Raw genomic sequence first — 26302 nt, forward strand, 5'->3', positions numbered from 1 at the left:
CCATCCATTTACCAGCAGAAATCATAAAGTCATTCTTTTTTATGATTGAATAATATTCCATTGTGTATATGTACTACATTTTCTTTTCCTTTTTTTTTTTTTTTTTTTTTTGGTACCTGGGATTGAACTCAGGGACACTTAGCCACTGAGACATATCCCCAGCCCTATTTTGTATTTTATTTAGAGACAGGGTCTCACTGAATTGCTTAGGGCCTTGTTTTTTTTTTTTTTTTTTTTTTTTTTTTGTGGTGCTGGGGATTGAACCCAGGGCTTTGTGCTTGCAAGGCAAGCACTCTACCAACTGAGCTATATCTCCAGCCCTAGGGCCTTGTTTTTGCTGAGACTGGCTTTGAACTTGTGATCCTCCCGTTTCAGCCTCCAGAGCTGCTGGGATTACAGGTACCACTGCACCCAGCTTCGTCTGTTTATCTATCATCTCTTGAAGGGTACCTAGGTTGGTTCCATAGCTTAGCTATTGTGAACTGAGCTGATATAAACATTGGTGTGGCTGTGTCACTGTATTATGCTGATTTTAAGTCCTTTGGATATAAACAGAGGAGTGGGATAGCTGGGTCAAATGGTGGTTCCATTCCAGGTTTTCTTAGAAATCGCCATACTGCTTTCTAGAGTGGATGCACCAATTTACAGTCCCATCAGCAAAGTATAAGTGTACCTTTATCCCCACATCCTCACCAATGTTTATGGTTACTTGTGTTGTTGATAATTGCCATTTTGACCGGAGTGAGAGAATCTCAGTGTAGTTTTAATTTGCATTTCTCTAATTGCTAGAGATGTTGAGCATTCAAGCTGACTGAATTCATGAGGGAAAGAAGTCCCAAACTTATTTTCTTTAGTTTGGCTTTTCCATTGTGTAGGTTTAGTAGGTGGAACAGCTGGTTTAGGCACTGATTCATTCTTTCTTATTGAACATTGACACAATTATTTACTGAGTATCAAACACTATTACTCATTCATGGATTCATTCTTTTTCCTTTTTGCAAAACATTACACAATTTTTATTGTTAAATGAGAAAATCTCATTTGCTACATCGTCACATTGCTAGTCAGAGAAATGCTGAGGTGATGAAGAGAGTCAATATTGGATCAACCAAAGTCCTCATTTCTGCAACATTCATTTACAAAGAAATAATGTTCAACATAGCCCAACACAACATTCTTGTTTTCTTCATATTGAAGTCCCCCCCACAAAATCATCTTCTAATGGGTTAATTCACTACATAAATTATAGATCTTCATTTTTACAATTTACCTCAAACTGCATGAGAGAGGTATCACACTAAAAGTTCTAAAGCTGTTAGGAAATCCTTCACACATCATCATCATCTGATGTGTCACTGCTACGAGTCTCTGTGCCATCATTCTCAATGGCGGGTTTGAAAGTGCTGTTTTTCCAGGGCCCAAACTTGAAGTCACAGATGAGGCCATTTTTCAAAATACCATTTTTTCTCAGATCATCTTCTGCAACTGTTCACTAATAACTTGGAATTCTCTCATTTCATCCTCAGATAAGGAAGCACACGTTTCATTATTCTCACTGTCTTCCTGCCAGTCCATCCCCTTTAACAATCTGTGTTTTGCCTCAAGTGAACTGGAAAGAACATCAGTTTGTGGACAGGTTGAAGACCAGATGATCTGCTGGGAAATCACGGAGGCATTGCCATTCTCTTGTGGAATTTCATTTTCATCAGAGTTTCTGTTTGTATCCCTTTCTTGGTGAGTACTATTGCTGTTATGCAAATGAGGTGGGTCTTCATCCTTCTCCGAGCCAGCATGGTTTTCATCTTCATGTTCTTCTTCTACTCTGTTCCTTTACGATGCTTTCAAAAATTCACGTAACTTATCGGTGTGCATTTGTGTCAGTTTGTTAGATGAGGCTGCTGATTAAGTTTGTCAGCAGGTGAAGAGGAATTTGAACGATTACACTCTTTCACTGAATTTGTTTGATGGACTATAATTCTTGAAAGTTGATTTAAAAGCATTAAAGTTGCCAACACCCTTTGTAGATTCATGAGGGAAAGAAGTCCCAAACTTATTTTCTTTAGTTTGGCTTTTCCATTGTGTAGGTTTAGTAGGTGGAACAGCTGGTTTAGGCACTGATTCATTCTTTCTTATTGAACATTGACACAATTATTTACTGAGTATCAAACACTATTACAGTGCTGAAGCGGGGGCAGTCAATTGTCTAAATTGACTAATGGACTTGACTCTGGCTTCAAACTATGATAACAACATTGACTTTCCAGCCAAGGTCTGTTTGGACTAGGGAGGGGACTCTGACCCAGGCCTTTCCTAGCCCAGAGGACACAAGTCTTACACTAATCTATGAGATCTAGAAACAAAAGACCAGAGGTCATGCTCTGCATCCTGCCAAAAAAAAAAAAAAAAAAAAAAAAAGACGACAGATATTCATCATGTGTCAAGAGTGAGAAATGAACCCAAAGTAAAGCAGAATGAAAAGCTATGGATAATATTAAAGAAAAGATGTAGGCATTAAAGACTCAGTCCAGGAAATGGGATGATGATTGTCAGGCATTCTAGAGTAAACAAAGTACAGAGAAATCTCACACCATATTTCAACATCTCTCTTAAAATCTCTCTTTCCTCTCAGTATCTCACTCTCTTTTTTAGTGTCTCTTGGTTGTCTGTGCCCACTGACTTCTGTTTCACCTGTCAACCTGTTATATTCCTCTACCTGTCTCCTCCTTTTTCTTTCCCTCCCTCTCTCCTCTATTAGTCTTTTGTCTCCCTTCCTCCCTCTGAAGCTATTTCAAAACTCAATTTCTCATTTCTCTTTCTCTCATAGTGACCCACTATTTATTTCTCTCTTTTCTTTATTTTTGGTGCTAGGAAGGAACCTGTGTAAGGCAAGTGCTCTATCACTGAGCTCCACCCCAAACCCCTCCATCTGTCTGTCTTAATTTCTCTCTGTGTCTGTCTCTCTTGGATAATGTCTCAATCTCTCAAATCTCAGGTTCTCAACGTTTTTGTCAAAATATACATCTATCTCGGCTCATTTAGCTTAGTCTTATCTCTTTATCATGACCTCTTTTACTCATTGTACCCATATGATTTCTTTTTTGACAAACATATGCTTTCTCTCTTTCTTGGAATTTGTTTCTTTTCGAATTTTTCTTTTGATATCTCAAGTCCCTTAATTTTTCTCAGTTTTTCTCAAGAAGTTTTTTCAAAATAGCTTCATTGAACTCTTACTCAATCTCTCCCTTTTTATCTTTCACAAAAAATACAAAAAATTATAAAAAGCATGATCAGAAATATTGATGTATTAACACAGAATCTCAAAACCAAAACTTATCAAATACAATAGATACCATAAAGCTAAAAGCAAACATCCTGATTCAAGCCATCTTCTCTGTCCTGGATGACTACAGGCATAATAGCTTCTCACTGGGCTTCCTGCATCTTTTTTGGCTGCTTCTGCCCTGGCTCACCCACAACAATCAATATACACTCCATTCCTCCAGAGTTTGCAATTGGATGTCAAGTATTAAAGGATGAACAGAATGACTTGTCATATCACTCTTTCAAGCTTGGTTCATTTGAATCTAGTCTCCCAGAAATGGATCTACTCCATTGTTCTATAATTAACATTTATTATCATTTATTTTCTATATATTCTCTCTCTATATTTCTATAAATATCATACCCTGTATTTGCAAGGAATGTGCTAAGTGCTAGGTTTAGTGACACACAAGAATAAAAAGGTTTCTACCCACAAGGAACTTGTAATCTAGCAATCTGCTTGGCTAATAAACACAATTGTAAGGAAATCTCATTTAATCCAGAAATTCAATTTTCTTTCCTTTTTCCTCCTGCCTCCTTTTGTGGAAAATCTGGTGCAGGGAAAAGCACTGGTGCTCTCATTCATTAGGGGAGAATGTTAATTTCTTTGATCATTTGGAAATTACTTCAGGTGCCAGCATTAAAATTTTAAGTATTTATATAAACATTTGACCCATTATTTGTATTTAAAACAATTAAATGATATAAAAGATGATGTAAAAAGATAACTATGCAATAATAATCATTGTAGCATTTTGAAAATTGTTCTATTTAGTTATACATGACAGCAGAATGCATTTTGACTCATTGTACACAAATGGAGCATAACTTTTCATTTTTCTGGTTGTACAGATGTAGAGTCACACCATTCGTGTAATTGTACATAGGGTAATGATGTTTGTTTCATTCCACCATCTTCCTTCCCCCTGCTCCCTCCCCTCACCTCATTTCCCTCTACAAAATCCAAAGTTCCTCCATTCTTCCCTTACCAACCCCCTCTTCATGTATCATCATCCACTTATCAGAGAACACATTTGGCCTTTGGTTTTTTGGGATTGTCTTATCTCATTTAGCATGATTTTCTCCAACTCCATCCATTTACCTGCAAATGCCATAATTTTATTCTTCTTTATGGCTGAGTAATATTCTGTTGTATATATATACCAGTTTCTTTATCCATTCATCTATTGAAGGGCATCTAGATTGGTTCCACAATCTAGCTATTGTGAATTGAGCTGCTATAAACATTGATGTGGCTGCATCACTGTGGTATGCTGATTTTGAGTCCTTTGGCCAAGGATTTTTTAATATTTTTTTAAAATTGTAGATGGACACCATACCTTTATTTATTTATTTATTTATTTTTATGTGGTGCTGGGGATCAAACCCAGTGTCTCACACATGGGAGACCAATGCTCTACCACTGAGTCACAACCTCAGCCCCAATAGCAATTGTTTTATTATCAAAATTTTTGAGTACCTAAATGTCTATCAATAGAGATTAAGTAAATACATTATAATACATTGATTATGAGTTATTCTGAAATAACAATAAGTTTGGAAACCCATTTTAAAACAATAAATCAATATTTATGTTTATCTCCTTCAAAAGAATTCAGGCCTCTTGAAGTCAGAAACTTTGTATATAGTAATTGTTTACTGCTATAAAAAGAGCCAAACATTAATTTAAGACAATTAAAAAACCAGTTGTTTCTTAAATGAATAATATGGATGGATGATAGATGAATAAGTAGTTAATGGATACTAGTAACTTGGGAAGATTTCGTTGGAATGTTTTTAAATAAGAATATACACTATTTTTAAGCAAAAACACTAAAAAATTAGAAGGAAGCATACTGTTAATAGAGATTCTTAGGGATTGGGATTCTACCGAATATGCATTTTCTACATTTTCTTTCTTCCTTCTTTTTTTTTAAACTAATCTCTATAATTATATGTATTTGATAAACATGTCACTGTTAGGAATGGAATCATTACAATGACATAAGTAATTCTACAGAGTCAAATTGCTGTTAAGTCAGAACATGGGGCAACCACAGCTGCTTAGCACCTGTGCACACACAGTCACGCTCTTGCTCTCTTGCACACACCCTCTCACACCTGCAGGTCCTAAGTTCATAGGTTAATAACCCCGAGATTCATTCCTGGCTCCTCTGGTTCTGGGGAAGGAGAGAAATTCTCAATGCAAAGATGTTGGGAGCACCCAGGGCATCTCTGCTCTGCCAGCGACTCAGGAGACATGAATGGGGGCAGTTACTTCCGTGGCACAAAACTGAATGGCCAACAAGAAGGTCAGGAGGGTTTTAGGTTAGTTCCAGACTCGAGTCACTTTTCAACACCACAACAGGTAGCAAGCAGGAGAAAAGGTAAAAATTCAGCAATTTGAACTCCAGAAAAAAAGGGAGAGTAGGGAATTTTAAAAACCTGGTCTCCCAAAACACTGAAACAGGACCATTAGCAAAACTGGTTTGCCTTCATTTCAGCTCTGGAGAGAGGAGGAAGAACTTTTTAGAGGAACAAGAGGGTCACATAAACCACACCCCCACTATATTAGTATTTGGGATAAGATTACATCTACTTGTCAGGACAGTAGCTGGTCTACAGTGCTGAGTGTTCCAAGGGAGAGGCCCAGCCACAACTCCTCTGCCTTCTGAGCAAGACAAGCCAAACCTCAAGTGAGGAAAATAATGCCTGAACCAAAGAACTGTGTTTTCTATACCAAGTTGCTGTGGAGAAATCACCCCCAACTCCTTTTTGACACAAAGGTTAAAAAAACCCAAAATAAATTTAAATGTGATGTTTGAGCCTTTCCACTGACATGGTCAAAACACTGAATATACAGGAAGCCCTTCTCCAGTGCTCCTGACAAATGACGAAGGCTAGGAAGGAGGAAAGGATTCAGTGACCAAAGCCTGTGAGCATGGAGCTGGCCAGTTCCCACGAAAATGTCTTGGATAAGGTGAGCTGGTGGGGAAGTATTTTGTAGAGAGAGAGAAATTTCTTGGTACAATCTTCATGCCCCTAAAGATAAAAGCAAGGTGAGGACAAGGTACTTAACATGGCCAAGAGCTGTTCACACCCATTCAAAGGAAGACTGTTACCAAGAGTACTCCCAATGGCCCTCCTTGAGAAATAACTGGTCGACCACACTTTCCGGATGACCTGCAGGACTGAAGGAAATCCAAAGCACTGCACAACCCATGGTGGGATCTGGAATGGAAGGAACCACTCAACAACCACTCAGAGGAAGCAAAAGGAAGTCAATCCCTTCCAACCTGAGGCGAGGGGTTTGTTCCAGAGCAGCTCAGTCAAATACTAAATTTCAAAATGGTCAGCCTGAGGACATGACAATGCCTCCATGGATACCACTTTCTCTCTGATCAAGAGCAACAAGGGCTCTGAACCAAATCAGAAACTAGTTCTTGAATGATCCTGCACTGATGTTATAGCACACACATGCGACTGTAGCAGAGTGGGGGAAAGCTGAGACAAGGCTGGAAGTACGTCTCTTATTCCAAGGCCCTTTAGGCATAGCCATCTCAGCAGGGCTACAACTGCCCTTGTTCTTCTGCTCCGATGACTTGGGTGGTGGCCTTGGCCTCACTGCTCATCTTCAGAGTCTTAGCTGGGATATAGTCCTTCACTTTGATTTCCACGTTCTTGGCTTTCAGAGTGGCCATGTGCATCTTCTCCAAGAAATCTGGCATGCCACTGGAAACCATCCAGCTAACACAGTAGCTAGGAAACACAGTCTGGGGATTGTCACTGTACGTCAGCAAGTAGTGAAAAACATTCTCATTAAATAACTTGTAGGGATGGGTAACTATTTGGGGTTCATAGGATCTGACTCTGATGAATGCTGGAGACTCTGGCATGCTGGGGGCTCCACAGCAGTGGCACCAACACCGTCACATTGTTCTCCTGATCCACACTGTACCCCTGAAAGTACAGAGTACATTGGGTAAGGAAAATGGCCTACCCAGTGAAGAACCTCAGAACCACTAACCACATCCCTCTTGATCAACTCCAGCTTGACCACCAGGGCATGCCACTTCTTCCTATACTCTGTGTCTAGCTGAACACTGAAGAATTGCCGGGGTGTCACACATGTAGTTCCAAACAACTCGGAACTGGTAAAAATGGCTGCTTTCAATTGGGCGCCACCAGAGCTTGAAGTGTTTCTTATTCATCACCATCTCCCATGGCTGTTCCTTGTCCTTCCAATCTTCATTCCCTTCTGTTTGGGATTTTGATTCTGTGGTGTATGACACCTGAGTTCTGAAATACATTCGATGCTTCCTCCAACCATTTCATCTCATTAATGGATCTCGGCAGCTCCTCCTCCTGGATCCTCTCCTTGTCCCACAGGAACATGCAGGGGGTGGGGTGGGTGGAGCACTGCCATCAAGGCAGAGGCAGGGGGCTTGGCTGTGCTGTGCTGCTGCCACAGGCATCCAAGTAGGACACAGGGAAATTAAATTTTCTCTATTTAATTTTTTACAAGAATAAGAAAGACTTAAGAAAAAAAATTGCTGAACCTTTTCTCCATCTCTCTTTCATTTCCAGTCTGCCTGGTTCTGTGATGGGAATTAAGAGGAGCAGTGGCCAGGCAGCTCTGCCCTCAACAGCTGCTTCTATTTCTCTGCCAGCCTTTTTTCACTGGATGGGAAAGACAGACTCCTCCCTTTAGATAAAGGCCTGTCTATGGAAAGGCAGGGTTACAGGTTTGCTCCTTAGAATCAAAGGGAAGACAATGGTTCCCAGCTTTAGAAGTGTGCAAGAAGTTGCCAGCAGGGGTAAAATCCATTGCATGTGTTGAGCTGGAAGGGCACTGATCTAGAAGGAAACCAGGGACTTCCCAGGGCTGATGTCTACTCTCACCCTGAGGGAAGATCCTGTGCCAGTTATGTGGCATAGTTTGGGGGAGTTTATGCCTTCATTCCCATGAATCTATTTATTCATTCTGGGAAGCTGGTGCCTCAGGGACACAGCACTTATTCCAGGAGCTGGTCCTGTTTCTGAAAGTCTGGCCAGTTCTTCTTCACCCCCATTTGGCTCTTCTCCAGCTTTACCTCCTCTGAGGCTTAGCAGGGGGCAAGGCTCCTCCCCAAATCCTGCCTGCCATGGTCCTTGTTCAAACATGGAGAGGGAAAGTGTGCACTATTTTATAAGGAAGGAAGGAAACTGGGGCTTATATGGTACCACTGTGTATCCAAGATTATACCCAGTTGGTGTATATGAAGTCCTGGGTTCAATTTCTAGCATCTTCAACTCAAACAAACAAAAAACAAAACCAGAAGCCAAAAATATTATACTCAAGAGGTAAGAAGAGCTAGGCTCTATTTCAAAATTTTCCTGACTTCAAAGATCTGGTTCACAAACCCCACTCTGTAGAGGTGAGTCACAAGAATCAGGAATGTAGGTGAAAGAAATAATTCAATGGAATTTACAGATGTTGAAAGAGAAAATCAGAGGCAGAGAAGAATTTATAAAGAGGTTATCAGTCCCTTATTATAACAAAATACCTCAGCCAGGCATGGTGGTGCATGTCTGTAATTCCATCTACTCAGGACACTTAGGTCAGAGGATGGCAAGTTTGAGGGCCCCTGGGAAACTCAGTGAACCCTATCTCAGAATAAAAATAAAAAGTGCTGAGGATATAGTTCAGTGGTAGAGCACCCCTGGGTTCCATCCCCAGTGACAAAAATAAATAAATAAATAAATAAATAATAAAATAAAATAAAAAGAAGAGTAAGCAAATAAAAACCTTCTAGACCTGATCATTTACATATTTAAATAAAGAAAAGCTTATTTGGCTCATAGTCATCATTTATTGCCAGGAGATCTAACCTAAAACAACAACAACAAAAAACAAACAACAACTACTAAAAAACCAAAGGCTAACTGAAGTTTACTAAACAAAAAGGAAATGATAGAAGAAGGAATCTTGGAACATCAAGAAAGAACAGACCCTAGAAAGGCAAAAATAGGAATAAATACAGTAGACTTCCCTACTCATCTTTTTGTAAAGGTTTTCTACATTGATACTTGAAGCAAAAATTCTAACAGTCTTCAGTGTGACTTTCCATGAACATAGAGAAAATTCTCAAGTTACATATGGTCCCAAATTATCATTTTTGTTTTATAACAGAATGAAAGTAATATGCATCAATAGAGGCCATATTTCAACTTTTGAATTTTGATCTTATCTGGGGCCTGCAATAATTGGTAAGATACTCCTTTGCGATGCGATGCTGGACAGCCTCAGTGAGCTTCAGCTTCTTTTCAGTCATGCAATCACCAGGCAGAAGCAATTGATGCCCTCCAGTGTGCTGTGTTGCTGAGCTATGATGGTGGGTAGGTCAGGTGCATTAAATGTTTTTGACTTATTTTCAACTTAAAAATTTGAGTTTATCAGACCCCCACCCCCCATCATACATTGAGGAGCATCTGTAAGCTATTTTTACTACTTCTTTGAGTCATTGTGGAGAAATGGGTCTTTTTTTTCAGTGTCCCTTGTAGATTTAAGCCACTGATTAAACTTTCTCACTGAGGTCACCTGAATTCAAGTCAGCCTCATCTAAATTCTAGAAGCATGTTATAAAACGAGGGGAGCTTTTAAAACATTCGAACACCTGGGCTCTATCCCAGACCAATTAAGTCAGAATCTCTAGGAGTAGAATATTTTAAAAGCTCTTTAGGGTATTCTAATTTTTAGCCATTGTACCTCTTCCAGTTGAGAATCACTGGACTTTAAACACAAAATCCTCTTAATGAGCATTTCCTTTGCCCTGAACACATAAGACTAACCAGCACCACTCTCACTGCATTTATTTTCCAGCTTTCTTTTTTTTTTTTTTGCCTTTCTGAGAATCAGTGCTGCTCATATGAGCAGTATATTCAGTGTTGACAGATAATACTGTTTTAGTCAATCACAAATGTAGTTTATGTGAATTTTAATTTTTCCGTATAACCTCTGAAATTTCAATGGAAAAAGCACTCTTGATTATTCATGCAAACTTCTTAAGAGATGAAGTTTCACAAAGACAAAGGAAAAGGATAGAAGGAAAATTAAAGGCAACTCTCTACTCCAGTCTTCCCAGCTATATATATTGAAAGCTGTATTGGAACACTTAAATATCATTTTCTCTGAATAGGACTTATCATAATGCTGTTCCTGTTCTAAGTCCTTAACAGGTATTAACTCATTCAGTCCTCACAAGAACCAAACAGGTTGTTATTATAATTACTCCCATCAAATAGATGAGGAAACAGGCATAAAGGGGTTAAGAAAACAATCCCAAATCACAGTTATTAAGTCTTCAAACCTAGAATGACTGGCTCCAGAGCTGTCCTGCTAATCTCTATCATGACTATAATCTAAGAATTCCTTTGACATTTTTATCAAAGAAATTTTTTTCTTCGATAGAATTCTATTAACTTCTCCCTGAGCACTAGTCACAATTTTAAATTATTAATTTATTCAACGTCTGTCTCCTTTACTCTTTCATTCTGCGAGCGAAAAGCATTTCACACCAGTTCACTGCCATATACCCAGTGCCTAGCATACAGTAGATGATGCTTAATTAATAGTTGGGTTAAATGAGCCGGGCGCGGTGGCACGCGCCTGTAACCAGCAGCTCTGGAGACTGAAACAGGAGGACAGCGAGTTCAAAGCCAGCCTCAGCAAAAGTGAGGCGCTAAGCAATTCAGTGAGACGCTGTCGCTAAAAAAATACAAAATAGGGCTGGGGATGTGGCTCAGGGGCCGAGAGCCTCTGAGTTCAATTTCCGGTACAAAAACAAACAAAACACACACACAAAAAAAGTTGGGTGAAACGAATCCATGGCTTAAAAAGTGTTCTTTCATGGAGTATTGTCTCCACCTTGTGGAATTGTCTCACAGTGCAATTTTTTAAAAACAAGGTAGGTTTTCCTGAGAGAACTGAAGGTCAGGTGCGCGATTACTGAGTTGCATTTGAGTTTCTCTTTTTCTTAATTTGGCTTACCCTTTTGAGATTTTTTTGGTGCTCTGGAAGAGCCCAGGCTTTTTTAGAGCAGGTCTGTGACCTACTAGGTTTGCTTGGTGAAGTGAACTATGCAACTAGGTAATTAACAGGCATCACTTTACGTCCAGTACTCATTTGCTTCCACCTTGTTATAAGGAAAGAGCACAGATCCCTTAATAAGCTCTTGGCTCAGAATGATCCCTTAGGTACATTTAGAGCCCCCTCCCTGCAGCGTTCACACAGGTATCAAAGGGGTCTGTATTCCAGCAATCCCCAATTCCGGATTCCATATTCCTCACTGTATGAGGGCTAAAATAGAAATTGTGTACAGACTTACTCCCTGTCCTCCTGTCACACATAAAAAGGAAGGGAAAATTGTGTTCCATTAGAAATTCTAGGGGCTGGGGAGATAGCTCAGTTGGTAGAGTGCTTGCCTTGCAAGCACAAGGCCCTGGGTTTGATCCCCAGCATCCCAAAAAAAAAAAAAAAAAAAAAGAAATTCTAGGTTTTCTTGCATAATGTTTCGTAAAATGTTCAAGAGTACCAATAAGTTAAGAAGAGCTACTTTCCTAACCTGTTCGGGACAACACATTTTATGAAGTTAGCATAGCCGTCATTATTCAAAGCAAAAATGGACGAAAAGAGGATGAACAATTTTAGGCCAGTATGATTATAAACGCACAGTTTGCGCGTAGACTCGGTGTTTTCCTCCTTCACTCTTACTTCGAGCCTGGTTCTATCACGTTAACCTTGCACAGAGGCAGGAAGCCGGAAGTCTGATTCTAAGGCCACTCTCTCCTTCCCCATGGTTCTATGGTTCTCGGGTTACTCTCTCCACGGAAAACTCTATGGTTCCGGGTAGGGCTGGGAGGTCTGAGTTTGAAGACCGTGGCGGGAAGATGGTCGCCACACCTGTCACCAGACCCGAGTTCTCCCATTTGATACGGCGGTGGGACGATGCCTTGTCCTGAACAACCAAGAAAACTCTGCAATGAATCTTCCGCATCGGAGTGGAAAACGGCAGCGATCAGACTCAGACTCATTCTCGGGAAGCGGCGGCGACAGCGGTGTCAACCCGCAGCTCCTCTCTGGGCCGGTGCTGAGTCCACCCCCGGGCCTGGGACGCAGCCTGAAGGCCGCAGGTGCAGGTACTCCTCTGCACCCTGGGGGCCGTGGGCGAGGTGGCTAGTTCCACCAGACAGCGCGCCGGCCGGTGTCCTCACTGTGCGAAGCTTGCTTGTTGGCACAACCCACTGGAATTCAGCTCCCCTGTTTGTGCCTCGGGCCTGGTGCGGCGGGTCACTTTCTGTTCAGACATAGGCATGCTTTCACTGACCGCGTGGTACTAATATTCAAGTGGCTTCAGGGTCTTTCCCTCATTGCAGAACGGTCTCCTGGTAGGCCGTTTAAACCCCTTCAGCTGAAGGAGGATTTGCTCCTAGGCGTGCTCACTTCTCACAGGTCTTGTACCATCCTGTCAAGTCTGGGGTATGGCGCGGGCAGTTTGGAGTCCAGGGGAAGGCTGGAAGGGATTTGTAGAGTTCTGAGATTGGGTTGGGGCCCGGCCAACGTTAACCCAATTCTTCATCGTTGGTTGTGCAGCCGTTATAATATTAACACTTAATAGAAACTTCTTTAACTTAGCTTTGTAATGCTTACGTATCGCTGGCGAGGAGCACCAATAATTCCAACTCGCCTTATCCATTGTACCTAACACAATTTTTTGTTTAGGGCTTTTAAGAAAAAAATTTTAAAAAATTATAGCCAGTAAATAACAAATAACAGCTTACTCTTACCTTTCTTTACATGACCAATATCTCATAAGCTTCTTGAAGTCAGGATGTGCTTTAAATGGCTTCATTCCAACACACAGGAATTCTAGCATTCTGTGGAGGACTAATTGCTAAGGTTATATGTTAGAACTAAATTAAACTATTTTTTTTTTTTTTCTGAAAGGGGTATGCAAGCAAACAGTTCCTGCTGACCAAATAGACAAGCTGCTATTGGCAAATTGGGGACTTCCTAAAGCAGTTCTGGAGAAATATCACAGTTTTGGTGTAAAAAAAATGTTTGAATGGCAGGCAGAGTGCCTTTTGCTTGGACAAGTCTTGGAAGGAAAGAATTTAGTTTATTCAGGTATTCAAATTTATATACATTATCTCTATTTTTAAGATGGAAGATGTAAATCTGCTCTTCCCTCCTTTGATCTCAGTTGCTTTTCAGAGTTTGGGTATTATATGTTTGTATATTGACTTGTTTGTATACAGTTATATGTACTAAACTCTGTAATATGTTTTGTAGAAAATATACAGGGATTTGGAAGGGCCACTTTGACTTGTATAATTTTTAACTTGTGCTTACTACTCTGACTTTAGAATTTAATCATATGGTAAGATGTAATTCCTTGTGTCAGTTTTCTCTGAAATTGTGAATCCCCCAGATTTTTCATTATGGCTACAAAACAAAATAAGATAATTAATTTATTAGTAGACATAAGTTCAGTCTGAGCAGTTGGACTGGGTTGGGTTTAAAAACTGTTATCACTTACTGACGTATAACTTTGCAACTTACTTAGAGGTGGGGTGGAAGGAGATACTTGGTAGTACTTAGGAAGCATTAAGTTATTTCACATGTATCAGAGTGTAAAATAGTTTTTGGCACTTAGAAAGTACTCCTAAATGCTGATTAGTGGTAGAATGGCCTATTCACTTCAGTTGCTTAAACCAAAACTTGCATATCATTTGTAATGCTGTTCACCAATTTACACAATTAATCACAAAGCCCTGTTGTCTCTTATCTTAAATATCTCTTGGTTCTGACTACTTTTGATTACTTGTGGTCTTAACTCCATTGCCTGGTACAACTCCTTGTCTTTTTTCTAGGTAATGGGATAATCTTCTAATGAGTTTAACTTTTTCCTCTGTTCTTGCCCCACTCTTTCAGTCAAAGAGAGCTTTATAAAATACAAATATGATCTTGTTACTCCCTTACAAAGAACTCATCTGTCATTCTGCATTACTTTCAGGATAGTTTAACCTCTTTACGTGGTGGGATTATAAAACTGTCATGTGACGCTTTCAAATCTTTTTTTTTTTTTTTTTTTTTCTGCTCCCCTGGATTACTTCATATTCCAGGCTTACTAAATGGCTCACTGCCTCCTGAGCATGCCAGGCTTTCTTCCAGGCCTTTGCACATGCTGTTTATTATGCTTGCCATTCTTTTCCTCTTTCCTTCTCATAAGTTCTGTTTCCTTTCCTTAAGCTTCCTTGTAGTTCCTTCTTCCTCATCTTCTATCTCTTATCACAAGTTAAAAGTGTTCATTTTCTTCCTCAAGCAGGGCTTTTAAAACATTTAATATTTAAAGTTTAGGTATAAGCTAGGTACTTGCTAATATTCATCATTTATTGCTGATATAAAGCTTTTTTACTCTCTATTTTTAGTGTGAGACTATTTAGAAAGCTGGTTTAAAGTTAGGGATTTTCAGGATGTAAGAGTTTCAAATACTAGGGCTGGGGTTGTGGCTCAGTGGTAGAGTGCTCACCTATCATGCGTGAGGCCCTGGGTTTGATCCTCAGCACCACATAAAAATAAAATAAGGGCATTGTGCCACCTACAACTAAAACAAAATATTTAAAAAAAATAAGAGTTTCAAGTACTAGATGAGACTTTCTTGATACTGTTATCTTCAGCTCTGTAGTATTAGATGTGGCTTAAAACACTAAAGTGGTGTACAAAATAGTACTTATTTTTGTCATAACTTTGTGGGATAATCATGTTTTAGCTCCTACAAGTGCGGGGAAGACTCTTGTTGCAGAATTGCTTATTTTGAAGCGAGTTTTGGAAATGCGAAAGAAAGCTTTGTTTATTCTTCCCTTTGTGTCTGTGGCTAAAGAGAAGAAATACTATCTCCAGGTAATGTTCTTGTACTAAGTTTGAAGTAGCCAAGACTCATTATTGGCAACCTTGGTTTATTGATTTGAAATTGAATTATACAAGCAAATGAAAAATAGTCTCTTGTTGCATCCTATCTATATTTAAATGTTTACCATTAAAGCATTAAAAGCTAACAGAGGAAAACTTTTGAAAAAATTATTATTGCATAAAACAGAAAGAGCCATTGTGTAAAAATTTGAAAATGTTTTCTTAGGAAGTAAACAATACTTCAATTGGCCTATAACCATGCAAATTAAGAATCAGGGTTATAACTAAATGGTAGAACTAGACTGAAGTGTAGAAAGGAGTGAGTGTTTAAGGACGCATATCCCATCCTGAGTGAGGGTCACTAGGAACATTAGGGGCTGAAGAACAAGATCCATTGGAACTTAGGTAAAGCTTCAGGTCTGTGACCTGTTCCTCTATTCTGAAAAAATGAGTAGTAGTTCATACTGATATGATACTAACTGTTTTTAAGGCATTTTCACAAATACAGTGTTTGATAAAATAGAATAAACTTACTATTGTGATTTGCAGTGGAAAAAAAAATGTGTTATTGGAATGGAAAGATCATTGTACTATTAGGACAAAAAAATCTGGGTTTTAGTTCCAGTTTTGCTGGTGTGTCTTCAGCCTAGACATACAATCTGCTGGGCTTCAGTGGTTTTCATTTTGAAAAATGAGGATGTTAACCCTTTGCAGTTATTGGTTAACTCAATATATGCTCAGAGGAAATTTATTGAATGAACAGCTCTAAAGTTCTATGGTTCTATAAATCTTTTTAACAGTTATTTCAGAGGCCAAATAGCCAACAAAGCTGGTCCTACATGGTAACAACCTCTCAACTTAGACCCAAAGTAACAAAATGATGAAAGGATCCTTTTTATTGAGAAGGTATGTTAGTTAAAAGCTAAACTAAAAAAAAAAAAAAATTAATATCAAAGTCCCACTGAATTAAACTTTTAAAAACTTTTCTTCCATTGCATAAAAAAACTGGTCTTTAGTAGAATAATAAGACTATATTCCTTGTAAAGTACAAATTTATTCCTTAAAATGTTAAGTTAGTGTTAAAATTAGCTAGTTTGTTGCTATTTATTAAATTTATTAAATTAAAAATGCTTTAAAAATTATTGCATAAAACAAAGAACCATTGGTAAATTTTCTCCAATTTTAATTTCTATAAATAGCTCTTAGAACTTCCTAGGTTATTAAATACTATCATTAAAATGATATACTTAATTTTATTTGACTTTGTCTTAATAGAAATTCCAGTACTAAGCTTTGCCAATTCTAAACTTAATATTTCTAGTATGTGATTCTAAAAAAGAATCAGGGTGTCCTGGCCAGGAGCAACTGAGAGTGATCTGATAAATGTCTTCAGATACTTAGGTCTATTTTCTGGGATAGAACCTATTTATAACTGATACATTTTTATTTTTTTCCACCCATATTGTTTTACTCAATTCAGAGTCTGTTTCAGGAAGTAGGAATAAAAGTAGATGGGTACATGGGCAGTACCTCTCCATCAGGGCATTTCTCTTCCTTGGATATTGCTGTCTGCACAATTGAGAGAGCCAATGGTCTCATCAATCGCCTCATAGAGGAGAATAAGATGGATCTATTAGGTAAGAAAATACAAAAAAGTTTTTTTGGCAGCACTAGGGATTGCACTCAGGAATGCTAAACCACTGAACTATATCCCCACCCTTTTATTTTTTGAGATAAGGTCTCACTAAGTTGCCCAGGCTGGCCTTGAACTTGACAGAACCTCCTACCTCAACCTCCCAATTTGCTGGAATTACAGGCGTGCACCATCATGCTATGCGACATATTAGAAAATTAAACAAATACTTTTGTTGCTGTTTTTCATGAAATGAAGGGGAGCTGTTGTGATTTCTGTATGTCCCATGTTGTTGTTCCATTATCTGTCATCTACTTCGGAGGCAAGAATTGGCCTCTGTAATATTAGAAACTGACTCTGTAAAAAAGTACAAGTTTTGTGTCCTGCTGTTATTGACTCAACTAACTTGCATTTTTGTACTTTTTGTACTTTAGAAATCAGAGAGCCTCAGTCTTTTCTCATTGCTTCTTTCTTGTCTAAACTTTACCAGGAAGAGAAAGAAGCATTTGAGATTGGATCTGCCATCTCCACAATTTGTGTATATGTGTATAAGTTATTATACTTTGGTGCTATGATATCTTGATTAGGCCTAGACCCAGAGGCTACCATTCAACAAGGCAATGATAGGAAACCACAGAAACTGCATTTGAGTTTGGGACCCTGGAGAGTTTTCTACCTTATTTATTTATTTATTTTTAACTACTAAGAAAGGCCCTTTAAGATATGGCCACTAAAATAAAATGGTTATAGTGGTAGCAAAAGCAGCAAGAATTTCAGCTACTCATGAGCACCTGCTAAACTTGAAAACATGGTTGGATGTTTTCTCTCATATGCAGAAGCTAGAGAGAAATAACAAATTAAAGCAGGGGGTCTCATGAAAATAGAAGGGAGGAGATTAGAGTAAAGGAAGGGTTTCAAGGGGGAGGAATAGGAGTGGGAGAGGGGAGGAACTGTGAAAAGACATTGACTAAATTATGCTGTGTGTATGTATGAATATATCACATTGAATTCCACTTTTATGTGCAACTATATTGCACCAATTTAACAAAAGATTGAAGGAAGAAGAGTAGGAAAAGGAGATTGGGGAGGGGGGAGGGAAGGAGATGGAGAAGTACTGGGGATTGAAATATAGCAAATCATGTTATATGCATTTTTGAGTATGTCAGAATGAACCCTCCTATTATATATAATTATAATGTACTAATAAAAAGTATGTTTATAACAGCAGTGCAATTCTTCACAATATAATAAATAAAATATACAAAAATACCATGATAATGTTGAGGTAGACTTCAAATATCTTAAGGATTCTAATAATCTTATTAAATGTTATTTCCAATGTGTCTAGTGCCGGGCTTGACACAAAAGGTAGACTAAACATTTTTGGATGATGAATAAATTCTGAAATAACTCATCAAATAGTAAGATTTGAGAATAGCTTACTGCTAAGGAAAAAGAGCATCATGTTTTATTAGGAAGGTGTCTGAAGATCCTGATTTTGGTGTGGAGAATCCATTTCGGGGATACTAGTGCATGTGAAGCATTGACGTTACAAAAATGTTTAAGGGAAGAAGGCATTGGTTGACACTAAATTTTCAGTAATTCTTGAGCATTATTTCAGTATATAGACTGGTTCAATTCAAAATGTTCCTTAAATCATCTCTTTCTTTTCGATCTGATTCTGTTTTTTCTATGTAGCTTTCTAATGTAATATGGTTGTTTCCTCCTAAAACAAGTGGACTGCGTGCTGGGCGTGGTGGTGCACGCCTGTAATCCTAGCAGCTGGGGAGTATGAGGCAGGAGGATTGTGAGTTGAAAGCCAGACTCAGCCAAAGGGAGGCGCTAGGCAACTCAGTGAGGCCCTGTCCCTAAGTAAAGTACAAAATAGACCTGAGGATGTGGCTCAGTGGGTGAGTGCCCTGAATTCAATCTCCAGTACCTCCCTACCAAAAAAATAAAAAATAAAAAAATAAAGTTGACACACAGACTGATATAGATGTCTTTGGTGTATCATTGCACATGTATTTCTGTAAGGTTACCAATTTAGAAGTGTGTAACAGGCAGTTTTCCTTGGGTTTGATTAGGCCTTAGTAAGCTAATCATTGATTTCAACTTCAGAATACATCCATGAAAAGAATTGCCCATTATGTGGAATCTGGGGTTTTTTTTTTGATTTATGGTTTAAAATCTGCATCACTTGTAATAAATAATGGTTAATGCTTACTATATGATATAAGATATTGAATCTCTTAAAATTTTTCTTAGAATCATGAAATTCTGTAAAACATGATGTCTGGAAAATCTTTTTAGGAATGGTGGTTGTGGATGAGTTACATATGTTGGGAGACTCTCACCGAGGGTATCTGCTGGAACTTTTGCTGACCAAGATTTGCTACATTACTCAGAAATCAGCATCTAGGTGAGTAGCTGAAATAAATGAATTCCTGAAATTTCAAACAGTGTTGAAAAAGTGTCTGCAAAAGTAGGTGTTAAACTAAAAGAGTTTGGTACTTAAGAACAAACTCGTGTATAGTAGTTGTTTTTGTTCTGCAATGAGTTCTTTAGAGAAACTGATTTTAGATTACTTTGTAAACATTCTAAGATTTGACCACTTTATTTCAGTGTACACATTTTTACAATAGGTTTTTGAAAATCTAATTTTTCTGTTTGTCAATTTTATATACATATAATTTAAGTAGGCAAGGCTTATTTTGTCAAATAGAGTTTCTACAACTACTTTCTAAGATTTGACCACTTTATTTCAGTGTACACATTTTTACAATAGGTTTTTGAAAATCTAGTTTTTCTGTTTGTCAATTTTATATACATATAATTTAAGTAGGCAAGGCTTATTTTGTCAAATAGAGTTTCTACAACTACTTCTTGGTGGCAATTACTTTCAACTCTTCTAGGTTTTTGCTTTTGTATTACAATAGTATCTCTAAATGGTGCTACTTGAGGTTTTTGTTTTTTTTTTATATTGACTTCTTACTATGGAACATGAAGATTGGGTTCTCTTATTTTCTCTGCTCAACAATACCCAATCTTCTCCCCTATCTCCTGCAGTTTCTCTTTCTCCTTTCATCTTCTTTGTACTCTTCAGATGTAAGTATCATAATTTTGCTTAGATCATTATTCGTTGTCATAGTAATAAGACTGACTGAATGCCATTATCCACTAAGCTCTTGTAAACTGTGATTACTTTTACTTTTCTATTTTTCTCTGAAGTTAATAAATGTTTTTATTTATTAGTGACTTCGTTTCCTTAGGTGTTTGTTTGCTAATTGATCCTTAGCCTCTTGCTCAGTTGTGTAAATCTCCATTATATTCCAGCACATCTGATATTCTACCAAAGTTGTCTTCTTGAAGGCTTTCTCCTAAAGCCTTCTGAGTTGTTCCATTTGGAAAGGTGGTTAGTCAGTACTTGTGCTGTGCTGCAGTCGTCTTGGGATCTCCTTCACCATAATCACTCATTTCTATTCCTTTTTTGCTTCAGACAGAGCCCCCTTTTTGGATTACATATCTTTCCCTTGATTTATTTCCTTTTTTTGGTGGAGGTGTCATCTAGGAGGTACTACTTTATTTCTGTGAACACATATTATGGCTATCTTTTTTTTTTGAGAACTTGTATGTTTGAAAATGTATTGCAATTATTTTCATAAATTGTTCAGACATAAAAGTCAAGACTGGAAATATTTTTTCCTTCAGAATTGTCATGGCTTTACTTTCTCATTTTATTGAGAAATCCAGTGCCATGCTGATCCTCCATTCTTTGTATAATTTTTAAAAATTCTGCATGGAGGTTTTAGGAGCTCCTCTCTTTCCCCATGTTTTGAAATTCCATACCAATGTGTCTTCCTGGACACTAATGGGTTCTTTCCATTTTAGGGAGATTTAAGCACATTCTTCTTTCTCAGTATGTGATTAAACAAGCAGATAACCGTTTATATCCCAAATCTTTAGGAATCTAGTGGTACAACTAATGAAATTAACAATTTTGACCTAATGGATACATACAGAACAACTAGCAAAAAAAAAAAAAAAAAAATCAGAGTACATGTTCTTTTCAGTTTCACATGAAACATTTATAAAAAGATTTATCACATGCTAGGTCATAAAGCAAGTCTTAATATATTTCAAAGGACTGAAATCACTTAAAATATATTCTCTGACAACAGGAGAATGAAGTTAGAAATAAGGATAAGCAAAGTTGAAAATGCCTACATGTTTGGAAATTAAGTAATACATTTTAGACTCATTTTGGGTCAAAAAAGTAATAACAATAGAAATTAGAAAATAGTTTTTTTTAAATTTTAATTTATTTTTATTGTAAACAAATGGGATACATGTTGTTTCTGTTTGTACATGGAGTAACAGCATACCATTTGCGTAATCATACATTTACATAGGGTAATGATGTTTGATTCATTCTGTTATTTTTTCCTTCCCCCCACCCCTCCCACCCCTCTTTTCCCTCTATACAGTCCCTCCTTCCTCCATTCTTGCCCCCCTCCCACCCGCCATTATGTATCATCCACTTATCAGTGAGATCATTCATCCTTTGGTTTTTTGAGATTGGCTTATCTCACTTAGCATGATAGTCTCCAATTTCATCCATTTGCCTGCAAATGCCATAATTTTATTATTCTTCATGGCGTAGTAATATTCCATTGTATATATATATACCACAGTTTCTTTATCCATTCATCAATTGAAGGACATCTAGGTTGGTTCCACAATCTGGCTAATGTGAATTGAGCAGCTATGAACATTGATGTGGCTGTATCTCTGTAGTATGCTGATTTTAAGTCCTTTGGGTATAGGCTGAGGAGTGGGATAGCTGGGTCAAATGGTGGGTCCATTCCAAGTTTTCTAAGGAATCTCCACACTGCTTTCCAGAGTGGCTGCACTAATTTGCAACCCCACCAGCAATGTATGAGTGTACCTTTCTCCCCACATCCTCTCCAACACCTATTGTTGCTTGTGTATTCTTGATAATCACCATTCTAATTGGGGTGAGATAGAATCTTAGTGTAGTTTTGGTTTGCATTTCTCTTATTACTAAAGATGGTGAACATTTTTTCATATGTTTGTTGATTGCTTGTAGATCTTCTGTGAAGTGACTGTTTATATCCTTATCCCATTTGTTGATTGGGTTATTTGTATTCTTCATGTAGAGTTTTTTGAGTTCTTTATATATTCTGGAAATTAGTGCTCTATCTGAAGTATAAGTGGCAAAGATATTCTCCCACTCTGTAGGCTCTCTCTTCTCATTGCTGATAGTTTCCTCTGCTGAGAGAAAGCTATTTAGTTTGAATCTATCCCAGTTATTGATTCTTGCTTTTATTTCTTGTGCTATGGGAGTCCTGTTAAGGAAGTCTGATCCTAAGCTGACATGTTGAAGATTTGGACCTACTTTTTCTTCTATAAGATGCAGGGTCTCTGGTCTGATTCCGAGGTCCTTGATCCATTGTGAGTTGATTTTTGTGCAGGGTGAGAGATAGGGGTTTACTTTCGTTCTGTCGCATATGGATTTCCAGATTTCCCAGCACCATTGTTGAAGAGGCTATGTTTTCTCCATTGCATATTTTTGGCACCTTTGTCTAGTATGAGAAAATTATATTTATTTGGGTTTGTGTCTTTGTCCTCTATTCTGTACCATTGATCTACCTATCTATTTTGGTGCCAATACCATGCCATTTTTGTTACTATTGCTTTGTAGTATAGTTGAAGTTCTGGTATTGCGATACCCCCTGTTTCATTCTTCCTGCTAAGGATTGCTTTAGCTATTCTGAGTTTTTTATTCTTCCAGATGAAGTTCATGATTGCTTGCTCTATTTCTATGAGGAATGTCATTGGGATTTTAATTGGAATTGCATTGAATCTGTATAGCACTTTTGGTAGTATGACCATTTTGGCAATATTAATTCTGCCTATCCAAAAACATGGGAGATCTTTCCATCTTCTAAGGTCTTCCTCAATTTCTTTCTTCAGTGTTTCGTAGTTTTCATTGTAGAGATCTTTTACCTCTTTGGTTAGATTGATTCCCAATTATATTGTTTTCTTTTTGAGGCTATTGGAAATGGAGTTGTTTTCCACATTTCCCTTTCAGATGTTTCGTTGCTTGCATATAAAAATGCTTTAGATTTATGCGTGTTGATTTTATTGCCTGCTATTTTGCTGAATTCATTGATGAGGTCTAGAAGTTTTCTTGAGGAGTTTTTTGGATCCTCTAAATATGGAATCATGTCATCAGCGAATAGTGACAGCTTAAGTTCCTCTTTTCCTATTCATATCCCTTTAATTTCTTTAGTCTGCCTAATTGCTCTGGCTAGAGTTTCAAGGACAATGTTGAAAAGAAGTGGTGAAAGAGGACATCCCTGTCTTGTTCCCATTTTTAAAGGGAATGGTTTCAGTTTTTCTCCATTCAGAATGATGTTGGCCATGGGCTTAGCATAAATAACCTTTACAATGTTCACATATGTTCCTACTATCCCTATTTTTTCTAGTATTTTGAGCATGAAGGGGTGTTGTATTTTGTTGAATGCTTTTTTTGAGTCAATTGAAATAACCATATGATTCTTATCCTTAAGTCTATTGACATGATGGATTACGTTTATTGATTTACGGATGTTAAACCATCCTTGCATTCCAGGGATGAACCCCACTTGATCGTGGTGCACAATTTTCTGAATATGTTTTTGGATACGGTTTGCCAATATTTTGTTAAGGATCTTTGCATCTATATTCATCAAGGATATTGGTCTAAAATTTTCTTTCCTTGATGTGTCTTTGCCTGGTTTGGGTATGAGGGTGATATTAGCTTCATAGAATGAGTTTGGTAGGGTACCCTCCTTTTCTATTTCCTGGAATACTTTGAGAAGTATTAAAATGAGTTCTTCTTTGAAGGTCTTGTAGAACTCGGCTGAGAATCCGTCTGGTCCTGGGCTTTTCTTGTATGGTAGGTTTTTAATGGCTTTTTCTATTTCATTGCTTGATATTGATCTGTTTAAATTGTGTATGACCTCCTGGTTCAGTTTGGGAGGAGCATATGTCTCTAGAAATTTGTCAATGTCTTCAGTAGTTTCTATTTTGTTGGAATACAGATTTTTGAAGTAGCTTCTCATTATGTTATGTATCTCAGGGGTGTTTGTCGTGATATTTCCTTTTTCATCATGAATTTTAGTAATTTGAGTTTTCTCTCTCCTTCTCTTTGTTAGTGTGGCTAAGGATTTGTCTATTTTGTTTACTTTTTCAAAGAACCAACTTTTTGTTTTGTCAACTTTTTGAATTGTTTCTTTGTTTTAATTTCATTGATTTCAGCTCTGATTTTAATGATTTCCTGTCTTCTACTACTTTTGCTGTTATGCTTTCTTCTTTTTCTAGGGCTTTGAGCTGTAATGTTAGGTCATTTAGTTGTTGAGTTTTCATTCTTTTCTGGAATGCACTCCATGCAATGAATTTTCCTCCTAGTACCTCTTTCATAGATTTTGATATGTTGTATCATCGTTCTCATTGACCTCTAAGAATTTTTTTATCTCCTCCCTGATGTTTTATGTTACCCATGTTTCATTCAATAGCATATTATTTAGTCTCCAGGTGTTGGAGTAATTTCTGTTTTTTATTTTGTCGTTGGTTTCCACTCTCAGTCCATTATGATCTGATAGAACACAAGGCAGTATCTCTATTTTTGTGCATTTCTTAAGGGCTGCTTTGTGCCATAACATATGGTCTATTTTTGAGAAGTTTCCATGTGCTGCTGAGAAGAAAGTGAATTGGCTCGTTGATGAATGGAATGTTCTATATATGTCTATTAAGTCTAGGTTATTGATTGTGTTATTGAGTTCTATGGTTTCTTTGGTTGGTTTTTGTTTGGAAGATCTATCTAGTGGTGACAGCGCTGCATTAAAGTCACCCAGAATTATTGTGTTGTGGTCTATGTGATTCCTGAAATTGAGAAGGATTTGTTTGATGTACAGGGATGCACCATTGTTTGGGGCATAAATATTTACCATTGTTATGTCTTCCTGATTTATGGTTCCCTTAAGCAGTATCAAATGTCCTTCCTTATCCCTTCTGACTAACTTTGGCTTGATGTCCACTTTATCTGATATAAGGATGGAAGCCCCTGCTTTTTTACTGAGTCCATGAGCATGGTAGATTTTTTCCCATCCTTTCAACTTTAGTCTGTGGATGTCTTTTTCTATGAGATGAGTCTCTAGCAGGCAGCATATTGTTGGGTCCTTCTTTTTAATCCATTCTGCCAGTCTATGTCTTTTGATTGATGTGTTTAGACCATTAATGTTCAGGGTTATTATTGAGATATGATTTGTATTTCCAGTCATTTGGGCTTATTTTTGATTTTTAAGTTGGCTTGGTTTCTCCTTTGCATGGTTTTTCTCTAAGGTACTTCCTCCCTTTGCTGACCTACATTGTTGTTTTTCATTTCCTTGTCATGGAATATTTTGTTGAGAACATTCTGTGGTGCAGACTTTCTATTTGTAAATTCTTTTAACTTTTGTTCATCAGGGAAGGATTTTATTTCATCTTCAAATCTGAAGGTTAGTTTTGCTGGGTATAGGATTCTTGGTCGGCAACCATGTTCTTTCAGAGCTTGAAATATGTTGTTCCAGGCCCTTCTAGCTTTTAGAGTCTGGGTTGAGAAGTCGGCTGATATCCGTATTGGTCTCCCCCTATATGTAATCTGATGCTTTTCTCTCGCGGCCTTCAAAATCCTATCTTTATTTTGATGTTAGGCATTTTCATTATAATGTGCCTTGGTGTGGATCTGTTGTGATTTTGTGCATTTGGTGTTCTGTAAGCCTCTTGTATTTGATTTTCCATTTCAATCTTGAGGTTTGGGAAATTTTCTGATATTATTTCATTGAATAGGTCATTCATTCCTTTGGTTTGTATCTCTGTGCCTTACTTAATCCCAATAATTCTTAAATTTGTTCTTTTCATGATGTCCCATAGTTCTTGAGATTCTGTTCATGATTTCTCACCATCTTCTCTGTTTGGGCAGCTTTATTTTCAAAATTAAATATTTTGTCTTCATTGTCTGAGGTTCTGTCTTCCAAGTGGTCTAGTCTTTTGGTGATGCTTTCCATTGAATTTTTTAATTGGTTTATTGTTTCCTTCATTTCAAGGATTTCCATTTGGTTTTTTTTTGAGAATCTCTATCTCTTTGCTGAAAGATCTTTTGCTTCCTGCAGTTGCTCTTTCAGCTTATTGGTATTATCATTCATTGCCTGCATTTGCTCTCTTATCTCATCCTTTGCTTCGTGAATCATCTTAATCATATATAATCTGAAGTCCTTTTCTGACATTTCTTCTAACATACTGTCATTGGATTCTATTAATGTAGAATCTAGATTTGTTTGGATCATTTTCTTCCC

General features: G+C 37.6%; 1 protein-coding gene and 2 pseudogenes across 1 annotated transcript in view; 1 reads left to right on the forward strand and 2 right to left on the reverse strand.

Annotated features, from left to right (window-relative positions):
* Positions 1 to 1106: 1106 nt before the first annotated feature.
* Positions 1107 to 6544, reverse strand: LOC124993656 (vasculin-like; annotated as a pseudogene).
* A 213-nt stretch (positions 6545 to 6757) lies between these two features.
* LOC124993657 (stAR-related lipid transfer protein 7, mitochondrial-like) lies at positions 6758 to 7716 on the reverse strand (annotated as a pseudogene).
* Positions 7717 to 12223: 4507 nt separating this feature from the next.
* The window catches only part of Polq (DNA polymerase theta), a 162029-nt gene continuing 147950 nt past the window's right edge, over positions 12224 to 26302 (forward strand). The window contains 5 exon segments of the mRNA XM_047563134.1: positions 12224 to 12498; positions 13307 to 13486; positions 15132 to 15262; positions 16752 to 16908; positions 19215 to 19323. Coding sequence (XP_047419090.1) covers positions 12342 to 12498; positions 13307 to 13486; positions 15132 to 15262; positions 16752 to 16908; positions 19215 to 19323 — 734 coding nt within the window. The 5' untranslated portion in view covers positions 12224 to 12341.

The sequence above is a fragment of the Sciurus carolinensis genome, chromosome 9, assembly GCF_902686445.1.
Source record: "Sciurus carolinensis chromosome 9, mSciCar1.2, whole genome shotgun sequence".
Taxonomy (NCBI): Eukaryota; Metazoa; Chordata; class Mammalia; order Rodentia; family Sciuridae; genus Sciurus; species Sciurus carolinensis.